Source organism: Tinamus guttatus, unplaced genomic scaffold (assembly GCF_059628265.1).
Source record: "Tinamus guttatus ecotype Peru unplaced genomic scaffold, ASM5962826v1 Tinamus_guttatus_pri_ptg000472l, whole genome shotgun sequence".
Taxonomy (NCBI): domain Eukaryota; kingdom Metazoa; phylum Chordata; class Aves; order Tinamiformes; family Tinamidae; genus Tinamus; species Tinamus guttatus.
Genome location: NW_028289006.1, coordinates 3579716 through 3600085, shown reverse-complemented (window position 1 = coordinate 3600085; position 20370 = coordinate 3579716). Strand labels below are relative to the sequence as shown.

The window sequence follows — 20370 nt, the reverse complement described above, 5'->3', positions numbered from 1 at the left end:
CTGTTATTTTTATTTACTATTTTACTATTTACTATTTTTAGTTTACCCTTTCAGTGCTTGGAAAGTGAATAGTCCATGTAAATTTAACAGCAATATAAATAATTATCACTATTCTACCTAGAAAAAAAGATTTAAAAAGGCATTCCTTACTTGCAAGCACTAATACCTTTCAAGAAATCAGCAGAGGCCTTAAAGTCAAAAGACTTACTTGGCAGATCACGTTTTCTATCAAAAAACAGATACAACATGCTTTATCATGAAAATGTACTGTGATGTAGTCTCAAATACTTCGCTTCAATATCTCAGATATTGAGCACTCTTGACTTTGATTTCATTTTATTTGACCTAAAATTTATGAATTCACACTTTGACTAATAGTGATGGAATGATTAATCGTGGGAAAAATAATCAGTTTTAATCAAGTTTTATAAAACTCTTACCTTTACACTGTTTTTGCATTTTTGCTGATAAATGGGGTTTTCCTGATAAAGTTTTGGATGTATGGAAGTCCAAATGGGATTAATGCTTATGCTTTAATGTGCTTACATAGTTTGTTGAATCGGGGTTTATGTTCCATTCAGCCTCAATATAATGGGTACTGGTGATAAAAGCAGTTCTCAATGAAATATAACAGCCACAGCAATAAACCCTAGGCAGGCAATTTCTTTTGTATACTAGGAAAGGATTCACCATTATAGACTACAAGAGGGTTTTTTCCAAATACTCAATTGTAAGTCAAGTCCCAGGAAAAATGAGGTCCTATCGATTTTACAGATTTCTTCAGAGATTTACTCTCACTGTTCTGTGAAGGCATGAATTTCCCTACTACTAAAATGTCCTGAAGAAAAATATTCCCTCACAGTTTTCAGTGTTAGTCTATCAGTGGATGTGAGATATATTTATACCAAAATAAAAAAAAAAAAAGGAAAAAAAAAACAGAAAACTACAGAAAACTGCTAGGTTCATGAGAGTCCCAAAATGCCCAAGTGCCTTAAAACAGCCCTTAATAGTTATATGCTCAAGAGCTGCTACCTTAACATAGTATGACTTAATGACTAATCCCTTATCAGCAACAAACTGATCTCTTTTCTCCAGATACTATCCTCATTGAGCATAAACTCTTCTCCTCCCATTACTGTCTTAGGAACAACAAAGTATATATGATAGTTTTTATTCACAAAAAAGTAATATTGAACAATAATCCCAATTTGGTCAGATTAACCAGGATTTTCTAAGTAAATTTTCAACAGGTTCTTTAAATATTTCTTTTATGAAGCAGCTGAAGCTCAAGCATGATTTTTTATTGCAAAATTGCACTTCCATGTACTAAAATATTTGCTATGTATTATTGCTATCTTTTTGCTGTGCAATTCAAATTCAATATTGAAAGCAAAATTATACCCTGCAAAAGTCTAATGCTGTTTAATAACACTAAATTGCAAACCACCATAAAATAATTATAAAAAAAATGTATATATGGTATTTAAGAACTTCTCAGTTGATCAGAATGCCATATTTCAGTTAGGAATGTGGCAATTTCTGATTCAGCATTTATTTCTACATGAATTTGAATATCTTTAATAGTTATTCAAGTCTATCTCAAAGAAACAATCTGGTAATCCATACTTGAGGTGATTTCTGACATAATAGCTCCAGTATTGTTTCACACGTCTCTTTCTCAGGCTTGTCCCATATAATTTTGCTATTTCAAGATCATACACAGAGGCAACATGGACCAACAATGGATCTAGACTTATTTACCTCTGGACAATGATATCCACTCTTTGACAAACTAATTCACAAAACTGAATAAAACAGTAACCTCTAAAATTTTAAAGAAGCAAGCTCATCTGAGATCACAAGTCTATATGTTTACATAGAATTATAACATAGATTTTTACATAGAATTATATGAAAGAGGGCTCTGGAAGTCAAGTAGTCCAACTTTTTAGTCAAAGTATGTCTCTCCACCATTAGCTTTGGTTGCTGTAGGGTTTGACCAGTCAGCAACAAAAATATCCACAGATCACTAGTGTGCAACCTCTCCAGTTACATTGTACACCTGTCCAATGGTACCTAAATTGTAAGTGTAGTAGAAATGCATATGATACAGCACATCTAAAATCATGGGCAACTGGAAAATTGTATTAGAAGTTAAGTTACCTGCCACATGCAAGAACATAATGCATTCATTGCTTAAAATAAAATCAGAAAATGTAGCATGGTACTAAAATAAGCCACAACTTCTTTAATATAGTTATTTCCCATCACTGTTCAGCAGGGTATAATCATCACCTGCTGATTTTTTCTAGGCAGAATACATATCACACTTTTCAGTAGCTGCTTCAGTGTGTGGGTGGCATATTCCTGAAATTACCAATAAAACTTCAGCTTAGTGCACAGGAGACAATACTAAGTGAAGAATTTAACAGAAACAAAAATTTTATAGGTAATATTGCTTTTCACACTTAAATCCCATTTAAATAAACTCATCATTCAATTTAATAAATTAAGAAGAGAAAAAAAAATCGTATTTTTCACCAAAGGATAGAAAGTACAGGAAAATATTATAAATTATAGAGTAATCTTATTCTGAATATTCATATTTCAGGTGTAGTACACACCAAGAGGTTTCCTGGCTGATTGTACCTGGAAGGTAATTCTTTCTCTACCATCTCTATAACATTACCTATCCAAATACTCCACACAAATCACTTCCTGAATAATTTGGAAAAAATTTCCCAGAATTCTGTGCTGTGCACTAGTGATTTCAAATAAACTATTATCAAGATGATCTTTTCAAAATCTTATATTCTTAAAGATATTATGATTATAATTATGTATGTATTTATATCAGGTTAATGTAAAATGTCAAAACCTCCTATTTATTTACTAATCTCAGGTACAAATTACAATATTGCATGTACGAAAACACACAGTCAGGATAAGAAAAACTTTATGTATTCTATCTTCAGATCTTACAGATCTCTCCCTATCTCTTTTTAGACTCCCTGTAGAAATTAAAAAATATGCTTCACATGTCAAAGATTGGACCTTCCTGCACTCACTCTACAAACCTATCCTTATGTAGTATCAACATAGATGGATAATTAAGTCACATATTATTTTTGTAAGATTTTGGGGAGAGGGAGGAGTAAGCGGGCCAATAGCCTATGAAGTAGGATGAGTAGGTGCCATAAAAAGCTTTAAAAGAGTTGGATCTCTGCTTCCTACACTAGAAAAGGTGAAGCTGCTAGACAAGTAAGCACTGGTACAACACTGTTAAAATACTGAAGCAGGGAAGCTTATGAAGATAAAATCTGCCTACACGGAAAGGAATATTACAGAAAAGACAGAAGATAGTGAATACATGAGTAAGAGTTTTATCTCTGGGTTAACAGAGAAAAGACTAGTTTAAGATGACATGAAGGAAGAATTAGGTATATTTTAGCCAAGAACTGGCAAGCAGGTGAAGAAGAGAAAAAAGTTAAAAAAACAAAAGCCAGAAACCTTTTCCAGGTGATGATTTCAGGGTCTATGGAGGAAACTGGTGTTGGTCACTGTTAGGTAAGGAAGAGTGATGTCTTTTTCTTACGGTGATGCCATACTCTTAGAGAACAGAACGCAACCAAATTTATTTTGGCCACATTGATTTATATAATAACAACTAGCTATAGAGAAAGTAGTGTATGTCAGAAAACAGAGGTGTATACTAACCACCACTTTTTAAAAATATGATTTAGTTTATGAACAATTGAGAGAGAACAGAGTTATAAAAGCCCAATCCAGATTCTCTCTTTTTTCATCCCTTAGCAGTACAAGAGATGGGGTCAGGATGCTGAATTTTCAGTGGTGCAGCAATGTGATGTCAATCCAAGAAAGTTAGTTGTAGTAAAACACAGTCATTACTCAATGACTGACTCAAACTTAATATTGACTTTACAGCATTTGCATCCTGAAAATATTTCTGGCGATGATTTTAAATGTAAGATTCAGCAAACAAGATAACAGATTTCCTGCTATGTAATATTTAGGTTAGATAGCGCCACAAGACTTTCTAACGCTGGTGAACTTCAGTGCTGAGAAACTATTAGCCAAATATGTTTATCAGTCCAACCTGAAATGCATTTCTACTGAATGCACTGAGAGATGAAGCTTTCTGTAAAGTGTCAGGAAAGTGAATGGTTTGATTCACTGTACGCTGTAAGAGATGTAAGAGATGACAGAAGTTCTTGGATACGGCTTATTCAAACACTTCAGCTAATTTCATTTTGCAGGAAAACCCATGGCAAAGTTGCAAATGTTCTTATTTCTAGGAATCCAGGAGTTCTCTAACCAGAATATAGAGCAATGTTATAAGCAACTGTGAAGATATCCCAAAACTTCATTGCTCCTTTTTAGGAAGCAGTTTTTAACATCTTTTTAGATCTATATCTGACATAGCAATGAAGTTCTTACTTAAATATTTAATTAAACACTGCCTATCTGTCTACATATTTTTTCTAGATAACTATTGTTCTAGATAGTTGGTAACATGAAGATTCACGATGAATGCAGAAGTCTCTTATGGGTTTTAAATTGAAGTTCAGTTTTTCAATTGCAAGTGTACTGTGGGTACTGATAAAGCTAGTAAATTAAATGGCAGTATTTTCGAACCTTCTTGATGCTCTATTGCTACACTATGCTGAAAAGATTTCGGTATGACCGGATTACAAGAAAGTACCCCCAAATGACCGTAACTTCACAGTCTTCTTCTTAGGACACTCTAAGTAAACTTTCATAAACAGACAAACATGGAGCAGGGAGCAGAATTCAGGCTCCTTTTATCTAAAAGTCAGAGATGAATCCTGTCTCAACAAAAATTTGCTGTTCTTGCCTTTGGGAGGTCAGAACCTCTGCTCTTTTTACATCTTTGAAAGGTTTCAAAATGGATTTTATTCTATTTTCTTTAAGATTTTTTGAAATTATGGAATCTACAGAAGATAGTTATTCAGCTATCAGCTATTCAGAGTAAAAGTTTGTCTCTTGTATTGACTAGGAGACAGAGTATACACAATAGGGAATATCCTAACACCTTTATTTTTTTTTTTTTGACATTTTCAGTTTTGGAAAGGATGGAATTTCTGCTGGGAAAGAAAGGTTAATTTCAGAAAACCAACAGCCAAGCATTAACCTGGAACATCATACAATTGCAAATGGAATTCCTTCTCCACTAAACTAAGAAAAAACATTTGAATTTCAATCTCCTAAAATATATCTGAGTATCTTTGCTATCTGACTTTTGATTATTTAGAGGGTGGATGAATCTGGTTGTCAGCTTCATTCTAATTTCCAACTAGACAACCTAAAACTTTGAATGTTTTACAAGATATGTAAAAGATTTTCCATCAAGTTCTTGTAGGACTTTACTGCTTATGAGACTATGAAAAAGAGATGCTTATGCCACTTCTGAAAATGCCTGCGTTATTACTATGATAAGATTTAAACAACATTTGAAGAACTTGCACAGATCTTAATATATAGTTCTCTGCTATATATTCTCTGCTGCATTCTGAAGTAAGTGTGATTGATAGAGGTAACGGATTACCTAGTAGTCCAAAAGACTGAAAGCAGCAATGACAAATACATTTTTAACTGAATTCACCTCTTTATAATTTGAAGAATTCTCACTATGTAATTTCTTTTTTTTTTATTTCTGTGAGAAAGAAAAACATGGAAAAACAAATCCATCTTCAATTTTACAGCGAGAACCAATCCTCAAAGGTATGTTGTCATGAATGAACAGTGCATATACTCTTGGTTTTCTACCATAATTAAAAATCTTATTAGTTCTTAGAGTATAAAAACTGAGTTATCATAAAATAGGGTTTAAAATTTATATACAAGAATCAAAGTAATCCAGGAATCACTGTCTAAAAACTCACTTTTTTTTTTATTTACATGAGCATCTCATTATAAGAGATACCAACCAACAAAGCTTACTTTATTCTATTTTACAAATGCATTGCTCAGCCCTTATACACTCTTTGCAAATATCTTACATTAAATAGAGACTAGGAAAATATATGTTTTTTTTAATTATCAAATAATTTCAAATGTCACATGTTCATCACGGGAAGGTTTATGGAGTAATTTCATCATAACCACTTAAGAAATATTTTTTGAAACAAATTCTTAAAAATGAGGAGTTAGTAACTAGCGTGGTCCTATCATAAATCCAGATAACTCCTACAGCACTGCACCTTGCCAACTGTCTAAAATGATAGATAGTGTGAAGCAGAAAACAGCTACTGAAATGGGAAAGAAACAGAAAAGCTGCTTATAAAAACACAGGGCAGTGCTCGTTGTTATTCAAGTACATTAGTTGCCATATCCTGTTTTCATTGACTGCAGTGGAAGCTTTAGCATTGACTTCAAACAGGTGCAGGTCCCACTGGACCAAGGGGAATAAAACGTACAGTCACGGTATGAAAGCAACACTGTATGCAGGGTGGTGAGACAGGATATGTCATCTCAATCTGGTACACAAGAATATGACCAAAGCTATTTAAATGCAGTGCCAAGTAAGGATGCAACTGAAAAAACAGTCATTTCTAAAAAGAAATTTGGCAGGCCTATATTCAACACTACAAGAAAGGAGCAGGAAGATATAACAGAAATGAGAGAACTAAAATATAGTGCAGAAAGAGAACAAGGGAGACCCAGAAACAGCAATAAGTATCATCCTGTTCTGTAGCAATACGATACCACTTGTTCAGGACACAGCTGTTGGCATGTCTTGGTAGATACTGCAGCCTAATTTGCTCCCAAATTATTGGGATTTAGATGCAAGTATATTATCCATTTTATTTATTTTTCTCTGTAGTATCATAAGCATTTGAAAATGTTTGGGGACTTTTTTTAACTTTCATAATCTTCAAAGAGAAGTCCTAGGCTATATTGTTACATCAATTGAGAGAGTTATGTATGGTGTCCTCAATTAATTCTATAAAGAAAGTAGCTGGGATGTCATTATATTAATTAGGAACTGGTCAAAAATAGAGCACATATCCCAAAGGAAAACTACAGGACTGCAGAATTTCATTGCAGGCTGTATCAGAAGGAAATGCTACACAACATAAAAATTGTCTGGCTAAGATGGCACTAATACACACAAAACTCTCTCAGTTTTAAATTTAGGCACATCAACAATACAACTGGATGACTGTATCTCAACATTTAATTTTAAAAATGGATTTTGAAAATAAAATAAAGACCACGTTTTTGAACATCAGAAACATGTGTAACAGATAAGAAAGGGACAAGACTGAGATGCTATCCTAATGAGTAATTTTATGATGAAAATGTAAATGTATACCTGTGCGAGAATGGGGAATCCGAGGTTCCTGCATCCATTACAAGGTGTTAATGCCTCCCATAAACCTGAAGGACCACATGTATTTTCACCTGCATCTTCTTCTTCTTCCTCTCTCGATGACAGACATGTTGAAGAAGGCCTCTGCGCATAAAGAAGCAGTACTTTCCAATTAAACACAATGATAAACATTTTATTTAATAAAAAGATGAACTGAAAAGAAAATCACATTTCTACATGCCAAAGAGTGAACTGCTATTTTAATGCATCAACTGCTCAACTGTTAATCCTTGTATGAAAACAGTACAATCTAAGGAAGGTGTATGTTGAGTTGCTTGTAATTATACTATAAATAGGAATAAACATAAAAATATATATTAAAACGTATACTTATTTACTTCATTACCAGCTAACTGGTGATTTCTGGCTCATATTACTTTATATGAGTTTGCTTCAAAACTTGCCTTAACTTTATTAAGCTTATTATAGCCCAAAGAGGATGAAAACTAATGTTTTTAATGAAATTAAAGGAAATAATACGTGAAAGGGGTCTTGCTCTAACAGTCACTAGTTGCATTCATAAAGCAAAAATAAAACTATACTATATTTGCTTAGATTAGTCCAGGGTTTTTGCAAAAAAAAAAAAGATGCATTCAATCAAAATTTGAGATTTTATTTTTTATTTCAATGTAGACAAACATGTTCACTTACTTTGTATGGCAAATATTTAATTTAAAAATGACCTGGCCTACATTGTCACCTAAGCTAGAATGGAAGGAAGGTTCTAGAAAAAGTCATTCAGTTCTGAGTACTAAAGCTTCCATACTCAGTGATATGGGGATAAACCCTATTTTTGTTTTTAAAAGTATTCTGATATTCTACAATTGGCAGAAAGAGTGACCACTTTCCTCTTCTTTATGTATGATATTTTGCTATGCAGGTGAATCCAACCCCAGAAGAATGAATTTCAGCAGCCCTTTTTTATTGCTTTCAGGAAGAAAAGGAGGAGAAGACATAAGCCAGCGATGAATCATTTTAAGAATCTCATGTTAAAAAGAAAGTTATAACAAAAACAAATTGCAAATTTTACTCCCATCTGATCTCTCTCTGCCACGAATAATCATTTTGTCCATATTTAAACTGGAATATGCAATATCTGTTCTAGCCTGCAAAATATTTGTTTTTGCAGCCTGATAGTAAATGTTAACTTCAAGAATACTTGTTTGTCTTAAAGAATCTTCCAGAAGTGGCTGGATTTTTGTGCGAACAACAAGGCTGTTGGCGACAAGGCCTGACCACAGCAATTTGTCCATCCAAAGCCCATCAACTCCAAAGCACATTTGGGAGGCCTGCGTAGAACAGGACCACTTAACTGTGGGTTATTTTGACCAGTAGAATAAAGATCCGAGGGACCCTGCTTCCGCAGGGAGATTGGACTAGATGATCTTCAAAGGTCCCTTCCAACCTCAACCACTCTGTGAATGGATGGAAAAGCACTTTCCTGATGGGAAAGACAGGGTGGAAAGAGAGAGCAGGAGTAGGAACATAGACTAATGGGTCCTGGTAATCAAGGTGAGGGGAAGGCACCACACAGACCGGCACTAACTCAAATTCTTTAACATCTGAGGGTCATTGAACCTTCCGCCCTCGTGCTAACCTCTTATACATATTTGGCTGCACCCACATAACTTAAGAGGAGGATACTCCTCTAAATTCACCTACATGGCCTTCACTGAGGGTACACCCGACTTCCCCAGTCTGACTCCCCTTGTTCGTCCCTTGTTAAAGAAATGACAAACCTAGCCCCGTATTTTAAAGTTTTTTTTATTATTATTATTGTGGATTTATTTACTTTTCATTATAAAAGTCAATTTCTGAAGCACTCTCTGCGTGCAATTTCACGAGGTTATTTTGACAGGCAAGTAGTACCACCGAATGTGTTGCCATGGCAACCGGTATTCCCGCACGGATGATTATCAGGGCCGGGTTAACTCCGCCGCGTGTGGGTCGCGGAGCACTATTATCGCTATACATTTGCATAGACAAAAGAAGCAAGCTCCAGGTCTTTGAAATCTATTTATGCCACCGTCTTCCATCGCGTGCGCCCTACGCTTGTATTTTAAAACTCCAAATTGTTGTGCCACAGAATCAAAGAGTTTCTTGCCCCCTGGAGCAAAAAGCGAAGTACTGCAGCAGTGCTGGGTACAGGAGAGGATGCAGCACACATGGCTGCGGCCTGAGAAGATGCTATAAATGAATGAAGATGAGAGTCCCAGGAAGGAAGTATAGTCAGTGCACCCTCTAAAAATAAAAATGCACAACACTGTCATGAGAAATTTTGTTAACACAACTAAAGCAGGATGAATAATGAAAATTGATACATCTGAATCATTCGAGGGAGAACTTGTGAGTATCTAGCCATTACAGGAACACATCAGAAAATATAATTGTCAAAATGTTGTTCAACAATGGAAAAATACATAAGCAGTATGAAAGAGAGATATGTTATTTATCTTAGATGTAATGTATACGAACAGCCTAAAATAGACCAGGGACCATGAGAATTTAAAGCAGTGCCACCAGCATGAATGAGGAGAAATGAGCACTTTATGCAGTCAGATCTGACCCTGCAGAAAAGGACAAACAGATGTCAAAGCTCATCAGACAGTTGTTCAGAACAAACTGATTAGTGGTCTTATGCAGCTAGGCTTTCTAGGTATGGATGGCATGATCACTGCTCTTTCATACTGAACTGATTTCTGTCGTCTTCTTGCCCAGATTTCCGCTTCTGCTATCGCTCAAGCACTGAAAAAGACACACTAGGACACACGTATGTGAAGGCGATGAGAAGCAGCTATCACTATCGGCTTTCTCGCCCACCCCCAGTGCCAGAAGCCCAGCTGTAACCAGACAACAGGCACAAAGGGAGATGTAGGAATAGCTGCAGGAAAAGACAGCAGCAGTTGCAAAAAGAGAGGAAAGGAGTTAATATTTGTATAGCCAGGAGTCCCTCAAATCGAATAGACCGGGTTTGCATGTCTTAGGGAAATGAGGGCAGCTGAGGGATGTGGATGAGATACAGATAGACCTGCAAGACATCCATGGACTTCAGACTGTCACACGGGCCCCTGCGACTCCTACCCAGACCACCCAATTTCCTGCTCTCCTCCGCCAGCCTTCACTCCTTTCTCATAACTCCCTCACTTTTCCGTGCTGTGGTAAAAATTAAGTTTGCCTCCTCCAAGATCCTTCAGACACCAAAATCTAATTCTTTGTATGCTGCTGGGAAGCCTTGAGATAGCTCTCTGGGAGAGGTTTAGTGAGGCATATGTATTTACGCCCCCTCCTCATAAAAAAGAAATAAAAAGAGAGGAAGAGATCTCCTTTTATCACCAAAAAAAAAAAAAAACAACAACAAAAAATAAACAAACAAACCCCTAAACAGGCACAGTTAAAAACCTCTTATACATACTAATGCATGGTATAAACCATAAGCTGTAACACTTAGCTTCGAAAGGTCAACCCTGCCTACGCTAAAAGAAGCGTAAGTGTCAGCACCACGTATCTTCTAGATGGAAAAGCTTAGAAGATATTATATATGGTTTGCAAAAAAAAAAAAAAAAAAAGAAGAATTGGTAGGGAAATCACAAGGGATTGACATAGAATAAAAGATTCAATAAAAGAGCTATGATTTTTACTGGAACACCGAGATAAGTATTATAAATTGCTTAGTGCAGAAATAAAGACTAATACAATTTCTCTCTATATAAAATAGAACTAATAATAAAAGAGGATAACAATATATCAGTGAGAGACTAGTAAGATTAAGAGTAAGGTCCCTGGACCATAAAAATGGTGACAAACTTCTTTTCAGCTTCACCAGGCCCCACATGTCATTTCTGATTTTCATAGCTGACAAGCACTTAAATTATGTCTTTGAAAATTTAGGCATGGAAGTCTTCATTTTTCTGTCTCCATCTGCACAAAAAGCAGAAGTTGTCCAGTAGGAAACTTCAGGCTAAAACATGGTTTATCCTATAAAGAGGCTCTATGTTCACAAGGTATATTTAGGTCAGTCAGATTGACTATCACAACTTGACATCATGCTCCCAATCTAACTAATATTCAGCAAGATGGGACAAAAACAGACAGGAAAAAAACAGTGAAAGTCTGTTCTGCTCTTAAAAATCAACAGGAAAAGAGAAAGAGGGCAACCTGAATCCTAGCTATTCCTAAAGAGCTCCAAAGTTCCTATCTCAGAAAGCTTTATGTCATGTATAAAATAGCCCAAAATTTTGGTTTTCCTTTATATTGGTCACAACAATTTCATAAGTACCACGGGAATTCATTATCTAGGCCAGATTTCTCCATGAATACAATAAATCTTGTAAAACCTCTTCCTTTTATTTTTACTCATTTTTTAAAGAAAACTGCTCTCTGCTTTTGGCTTGGCATTTTCAGCAGCCCTTGCTAGACAAAATGTGATTTAATCCCTCAGTTTCAGGAGCAAGAGGAGATTTTCATACTTACACCAGTGAAATATAAAACCAAGCATCACACTCTATATTTACTTATCGCATCTCTGTTTTAGCATAAGTATCATCCACGTGCAGAAGCACAGCAAATATCCTTTCAGACTGTATCCACTAGAACAAGAAAGCAGCAGAAAAAAAAACTATCGAGATAGCTGATAGCTGATTAACTGTTAACTGATGTTAACTTTTTGTCTACCCTACAGCATATCATGTTTAAGAAAAATAAGGAAACACTCTAGTGTGATTATTACCACAGCTACTGTGCTGAAGTTCTGCATTGTCAGGCACGCTGAGGTCTTTGCCCTTTAAACACAAGCTTGAAGTTTAGGATCATTTCAAAATGTCCAGTAATTTTATATTCTTTTATCTCATCTCTCAGAAATGGAGTAACAAAACTGAAATCAACTCTTCCTCTGGAAGGCATCCCTCTGGTTACATGAGGCAGAAAGCAAACAGATGTTTGGTAAGCTTACTAATGCCACTCAGTCTCCAGCAGTAAGCCAATAGGGTATTTCTTCTGAGCAAATAATCTGACAGTCATACAACCAAATATGCAATGTGCAAATATTTCATAGGACCCTACACACACGATTCTAAAGGCATGCTTTTACCAAGGCTTTGTCCGGTGCCAAAGAGAATCAATTATGTTGTGAAATAAAAAAAAAATTAGAAACCTACTTTATTAGTCTAATTTTATATTCTATTGAGGAATTAATAAAAGGGGAGCACGTTTCTTAATATCCCCCACAAGTGATGCTGGGCGGGTTGTGCCGCCCGCGCTGTTCCCAGCGGCTGTGGTGGCCGGGAGGACGGGGAAGGAACCAGGCGAGGAGGACGGGGAAGGAACCCAGAGCAGGAGACTTTTCCCGCTCTCCGTGCTCCCTCTGCTGGTGCCCAGGCCACGCGGAGGAGAAAACGGCAGAGGACGGCAGGAAAACGGGTTTGGGAGGGAAATACAACACCGTCACTTGGGATTTTTACACAGCACTTCCCTGTATTAACCTCACATCCACGTGTAGGAGTCATAAGGTTTCTGACATGAACGACACTCGTTTACAAGACAGGCATCATTCATCACCGGTTGTTCTCACGGAACAACTGTGAGTGTTGGCAGCCTGGGCACACCTTGTCCACCACCTCCAAGACAGCCTCCTGCCTGCTTGGTGCTTTTCCATTTGCCTTCGTCACTGTTTTGTCCTCCCTGTGCGCTGCAAGCCTGCAGCCATTCCTCCCCGATGCCAGAGCCACCACCAAACACGCTCCGAGCTGCCTCCTCTTTCACCAAATACTTGCACTTGTGTGCGTTGAGTTGATCCCACCTTTTGCAATCGGCAAGGGAATGCCACAAGAGCAAGGGTGGGCTTAAAACAGTGGAATGTTGGAGAAGCACGTTCAGGACCTGCCTCTGCCACCGTCCTTGTGCGGGGATGGTCACGTCATTTAAACTTCTCAGAGATGGTCACTAAGTCTGTTCCTCATTTTCCAGCTATATTGCAGTCTTGAAGGCCAGTTTACAAAAGTGCTGGGCTATATCAGAAATAGCGTGAGGTATTCCACGGCCATTTTCAATGGCATGTGAGGCTCTACAAGAAAGCAAGCTGTAGCAGTCTCAAAAAGGGAGAATCTTGACCTCTACACTACCCTACACCAGCCAAGCTGAGAATGGCAGTATTCTCTCCCTGAGACTTTGCAAAAACAGCAGTTGTCTGCAGCTGTTTGAACTCAAAACTTGTTTTGAACTCATGCACAGCCTGCAATTCAGTGGGCAAGTGCTATAGACCCTACCCTGATGAGCATGCCAGGAATTAATCATTCCATCTTCAGAGCAGGACCTGAGAGCAAGCAGTTAATATACCGTACCATTACATGATAAGCAATACAAAAGTACAACATGGAATGACTAGTGAGCTTTAAGATACACACTAAAGAAGGCAAAAATGAAAAGTGAGATTGTAAAATGAATCCTAAAATGATTCAAAACATTTTTAATTGTACATTTTAATCATTTAATCCTTGCACGTAATGCAAATAGTGAGAAGACATGTCTGATCCTTTGCACTGCTTTTAAAACAGGAACTGTATGATATGACAACAGTTTTAGGATTTAAATAAAATGAAAAAGCTATTAATTGATTATCAGCCATAAGCTACAAAAGAGGTCTTTTCTTCTATCTGTAAATAAATTATTATTTTTCAAGATGGAAGGTTAACTTTTCATTTGATAAAAAATAATCATAAAATACAGCTAATCAACAGAAAGTCATGTATTAATACAAGTCTGGGGTTGACGACTGTAGTTTTCACTAGAGGTAAAAGCTTATGAATGGAATGTGTTTATCTTTCTATGAACAATATTTCATCTTTATATAACTACTATTATGAAGAACACTTAATGTATGCAGTTTAAATGCAAAAAAAAATTGAATATATTTCCATAGAAATCAACTATTTTCTGATTTTTTTTTAATGTGGATTGCAAAAGATTTTTAAATGGTAGAAAATTTAGGAATTTAAACTGAAAATTCGAAGAACTGTTTTTTAACTATAGTAAACAGTATTGGTTAAGAATGACTTAGTAGATGTAGTATTTCCATTTTTAGGTATCCTGGGAGGCATATAGTGATTTTTTTTCAGCATGAAATTATTTGAATGAAGTGTTAGCTCCTTGAAGCTGCAATGTGCTAAGCAATGCCCTGATTTATAAAAACAGTTAAATATAAGTCTTTCAGTCAAAACTGTTTAAAAATTAAGCATTTAATCTGAGCTAAATATTTTGTCTGTTCTTAGTCTATGGGAATATAGTTCATGTGCAGTTTATCTATCTAAGATAGATATGCATCCTAAGATATGTGTTTGGGACAGAACATTGAATTAATTGCGTTTCAGATGTATTTCTTTTCTTTTCCAAGAAGAGCTCAGGCAGAGAATACAAGTACATAACATTAAGTCAAATCAACATGGCTGTTAAGCATTAGCCTAGCTTTGAGTGAGCAACCAATACTTACAAATCAAACCGTTTGCATACTTAGTATCAATTAATACAGGTGTTAATATCAAGTGTTTGCTTTAAATGCTTTCCTAGTCACAAGAAGTACTTAGTATTTTGGAGGATAAAGTCCGATAAGGGAATTCAACCCAGCAAGGGGCTACAGAGCACAAGGACAAAATGCAGCAGAAATAAGGATATTTCTAGGGGTACCTTTCCATCCCACGGGCACTGTAGATTTTACCTAAATTACTATGCAGGATGGGTATACATAAATGTAAGAAATGTAGGCAGTACAAAAGCATGAATCTGGCAACTTGTTTTGAGTCTCAAAGTTTAAGCACTCGAATATGAACACTGCCAATTAAGTTAATGGGATTTTTCATATTAATCACAGGCTTATGTGTCTCCCTGAATCAAAGACTGAATGTTTATATTCACATGACTCATTCCGAAATGTGACTCACTGAAAAACTGATGTACCAGTCAAAAAGAAGAGACGGACAATGGAGAATACAAGACAATGAACAAAAGCAAAATTAAGGGTTAATATTTTCAGAAATATTAAAAATTATATATTTTCAGAAATACTAAAAAATAAATATTTACCCTTGTGTGCAGGAAAAAAAGTTAAAAAAATGAAGATTAGCATTTTTGTCTTTAAGTGTCACAGAAAAGAAAGAAAATCTGTTTGGAGAATAACTACAACTATTCAACATCACTATACTATCTGAATGTTATCATATAACATTTGCAAAACTCAGTGCAATATAATTGCAAAGCAAATCAGCTCTAAAACGTGTGTTTTCCATTTTTTTAAAGTTGTGAAAAAGAAGGAGGGTAAGTGGGTGGCCGAATGATTAACTTATAGAAAATGCATTATTTGGCATGAACTAGAGCAGAAGGAACAGAAATTAAAGTAGGGGGAAAAACAGGTGGTAAGTGAGTAGGTAGAAGTCACCACTTTACTACCCTCCTCCACTGCATGCTTTTTTAGTTAGCAGATATATTCTCAGTAAAGGAGTGTTACTGAAAGTGCAGCTATTATTCCATTAAGATGCTGCTGCCTTAATGAAAGATGTAGGAGAAAATCATACCTGAATGGGTAAAGCCAAGCTAATGAGAAACTATATACAGTATTGAGTTAGTCAATTGAACATGAAGGCTGGATAAGACTGGATAATCAAAAAGTCCTTGAAGAATGTATATACCAGGTTATCTCCAGATCCATCGGTAACAAATTGCTAGCAGTTTGCCATATTGTATTCTGAGTACTAAATACACTATAGAAACAATGCAGTGGAGTAACTGGCAATCAGTGAAAGGACGCTTCTTGATATTTGGTTAACAAAAACTGAAGGTCTATTTAGGCAATATCAGTCAAATTCTAATATACTTTTTGACCTCAGTAAAACATGCCAGGGCTCAGACGCTTCTACAGGTATTAGGCAACACCACCACACCACCGTTAAGAGGTGCAGAACACTATCACCAATAGAGGCAACAGCCCTCAATGCAACAACTTCACTTAAAAGGGGCCCAGATAAACCCTGCTTTATATTCCTACTCTTTCTTTATTCAAATGACAGGACAAAGCAGAATTCAAAATGATCTTGGCTGGGAAGGCAAAAGTTTTGCTATATATATACACCGTTATACACAGGAGAAAGTGCCAGTGTGAAGTTCACATACTGCAAGCTCTTCTCCCTGTTTTATGCAATCAAACAGTGATTTCATTGTGGCAATTTCAATAATTAGGAGCCCCAAAAGATTTAGGACAGTTATTGCTCTTCTTGTGCTAGCACATTTCTACTCATCTTTTTACCTGTAGATTCAACACAGAATGGATAGGTCTGTCCCACTACAATCACACCTTATTTTGTTTTCCAGACATATTCTTGGAGAGCTGGGGACCTACTACTTCAATTTGTTTGTCCTCAAGTGTTCTATAAAATACAAATACACAAGTCTGTTAATGACATACCTTCATGTATAACTCCTATGTAACACTGTACTTCTTATGAAATATCTATGGCTAAACAACTGCTCTAGTAAAGTTATTGAGATTCCTTAAATAAAACACCATTTTGGACACAGACAAGGGGAGAGTAATAAGTATTCCAATGCCTGTAAAAATTGACTATTAATAATTTAAAGTAATATCGGTATGCGAATAAAACATTCTTACATTTTAATACGATTTTTGGCCAAGAGTGGCAACCAGCACTGAGGCTGCTTCTTTGCAGGCTGTTAAAAGATCATATTCCAGAGAAAAATTGGGCAAAGCACCAATATCAACAGAAATAACAGCAGCAGTATTAATAGAAACTGCTCATCTCAAGTAACAAATGAAGCAAACGAAAGTGAAGAGCCTCTTCTGGGATTTTTTCTCATGGCACTACAGTCGAAACTTGTAAGTTTAAAATGGACAGGTGCAAAGAGAAAAGAAAAGAGATGATCAAAGATAGCACAAACCATTCAACTCATGTATGCCTCTGGAAAAGTAAAGAAAACCATGTAAAAACAGGGTGTGCATGGTTCTGATTCAGCTTCTAGTTTCAATTATAACAGTTATCCCACTGAATTCAGTCAAGGGTTTCAGTATATAGAAAAGTTTGAAAAAAGTTAAGGGTTGCATTTACAGCACGCTGTTGATCTATATTAATCCCACAGGCCAACATTTTCCAAAGCACAGTAAATACCAGGTAGTTGTCCCTTAGCTGTGAGTTACTCCCGATCTCTTATTTTATTAACCTGTAAGAATCTGGTCCAATATATTTTTCTGCTATTCTTTTTCGACTTCCGCTTATTCATGGGGCCTGAAAAAACTCTTCCAATTGAATGCAACGAATCTCTTCCAATGGTCAATTAGTTTAAGACTTATGCATAAAAATACTTCTTTTTGTGTGTGTGTGTCAACTACAGAACACATGCTAGCAAAAGGGAATAAAAATAACAGTGAGCATGTAGTCAAAACATGCCCAGTTGTCCAACGTTACTTCAGCTACTAAGCTATTCTAAGGAAAATGGTTTTTGGTTTGTTTTATCTTATCGTTGCACATAAATTTGCCCTGTGAAGTATTGCATTTAGTTGTATTTTTCTCCCTCTTACTGAGAAGAAATGGAAGAAGGGAAGGAGGGACTGCTCAGCTAACAGACTGCTTACTAATTCAGCTTCAAAAGAATCATAGAAGATATTACAGTGAAATCCTACATATCTATGCATTATTGCCTGTCTCTCCATGGATCACATAGGGATTCACTTAGTTCTGCTGGACTAATAGGCTCCACCTTCTGTTTGCACCATAAGGGTAAAACTTTTCGTGTATGCTTTTTCACCCACCATATGATTCTTACTCTTCTCATGAATTTCAAACAGATTATGATCACCAAGCTAAATGACTATATTCTTATGACTAGACATGAAATCAATGTTGATTTCAGGTATATACCAAAAAAAATGCATTCACAAATGTTAATATATTTTAATCTGTTTGCAGCCTGTTGTGTGGGCAGAATACTGATTTATTTTAATGTCACTTTATATTAAAACACACAAACTTGTCCTGAAAACTGTCGCCAATAGAGTTCTAGAGATATTACATAAATACCTACCTCTGTAATGTGCAGAAAAGTCAATGCTAAAGAGTTCTAAAATTATCTCTTTCTTGCTTAGGACTGTATGATAGAAAAGAGTAATTTTTAAAGCATTCTTCTTCTTTCCTTTTTAACTCAGTTATCTTTCCTTTAGGGTGAACATCTACATATGACTGAAAAATAAATCTCTCATGTATTCACACTCATGTTCTTCACAAACTATTGCAACTCTTTTTTTCAAAGACAGCAAAAATATATTTTTAGAAATTAAAATCTACTTGTAACTGAAACTTTAAAGAAGTTCTTTATACTCTCTATCTATCTAGCAGATGGATATTTGGGGCTTGATTAAATTGTCTACACACCAAGATTCAGTGTAGGCCGTCTGTCTAGTCTATAACTGCCCCTCCAGAACATCGTGACTTTTAAATTCCTTTGGTACATCTGCCAGCCCAACTTATGTGCCTCAACTACCTGCCCGAATGGCACTAGATGTCTGTTTGAGCAACCAAATTAAGACCTTATGGTAGTCTTTATGGATTCAGCTACCTCATCATAGGCATCCAGTGTCTTTTTAGCCACATGCTGGCCTTTAATCACTGCTCCAGAAGGCCTGGGTCCATACTAGTCTCATGCAAAAGACTCAAAGACCTTGCATGTCTCCAGTGACATGAGATCTATCTTCAGGTAGCTGAATCCCACCCTCACAGCATCCCTCCTGGTGACATTGTGGTCAATTAAGGGGCAAAGGAACATTAAGAAAACCATGAACGATCACAATGGAGAGAACCTTTTGTTCTCTGCTAAAGGAGAAGCTGCAAATCTGATCAGATATGGAACACAGGAGAAGAATCTGAGGAGAGGGGAAATAGCATAGAAACACACGGCAGAATTCCATGTCTTTTGTAGAAGGCCTTCAAGGGAGAACAGGGCTTGAGGGAAACATCTCTGTTGAGTGATGTTCTAGCAAAAGAATAAATCATCACTTCCCCTGATGATCTGATTTTATAATGTTATGAAAAACAGGAAGTCGAGGTTAATATTGCCCAAGCACCTGCCTGGGTGGAAATTAGTATGATTCTCAGTGTATGTTTTTCAGAAGTGATTAGAAAAGCCCAAAATAGAGACTTCTTTTTTTTTTTTAAATACGTATTATGTCGGACAATATTACATACTTATAGGATGATGGACAATAAGGGCATAGAAGAAATGGTGGAGCCAGGTCGTCTACTATGTTGACCAGGCAGCAATGCCCACAATGGCAGACACTATGCAGGCATGATGTGGGAAGAAAAATGCTGTGAGTATGGACCAAAAGGAAGGTTCTCTTAAACACAAAATAGCACAAAAATTAATATTTAAGTAAAGGTAAATATATACTTCATATTGGCAGTTCTGCTAGAATTCCCAGATCCTGGGTAATCCTGTTGAGTTTAGTTGTTTTTTTTTTTTTGCATTCATATGAGTATAATGAAGCAGTGCAGCCTTTAAATTACACATATACACATTACTATAATGTATGAAATACTCTGAACCAATATGGTATTTGTGAAAAAGTACAAAAAGCTACTGAGGTTAATTTAAGAAAACATAGATGTCCAACAAGGTTCTTGAGTAGATAAAGAATTATTAGTCACTTGCAGAGCACTCTGAATTTACATACAGCTTTGTAGCCATAAAGACAAACAAGCTCTTTGATCTAAAAAGCTTATAATATAAAGACTTTATATGGAAAAAATGCTATACCCATATCCAAGATCCATATGTAAAAGAGATTTAGCTAAGATGAAAGAGTCCAGATCATGGCAAATGAAGTGGTTAGTAGCCTGGTAAGATTTACATACAAAATAAACTTGCAAATGCTGGGATTACTTAGTCAGGAAATGATAAGCTGTAAG

At 36.1% G+C, this 20370-nt stretch overlaps 1 protein-coding gene across 9 annotated transcripts in view; it reads right to left on the bottom strand.

Annotated features, from left to right (window-relative positions):
• Window positions 1–20370, bottom strand: part of ANKS1B (ankyrin repeat and sterile alpha motif domain containing 1B) — a 404144-nt gene that overhangs the window by 303560 nt on the left and 80214 nt on the right. For 8 of the 9 annotated variants that reach the window (XM_088532910.1, XM_088532909.1, XM_088532904.1 and 5 more), the window contains one exon: window positions 7358–7498. The exons of the other annotated variant lie outside the window; for it this stretch is intronic. In XM_088532910.1, coding sequence (XP_088389036.1) covers window positions 7358–7498 — 141 coding nt within the window. The remainder of the gene's footprint in view (window positions 1–7357; window positions 7499–20370) is intronic. 9 annotated transcript variants of the gene reach the window in all.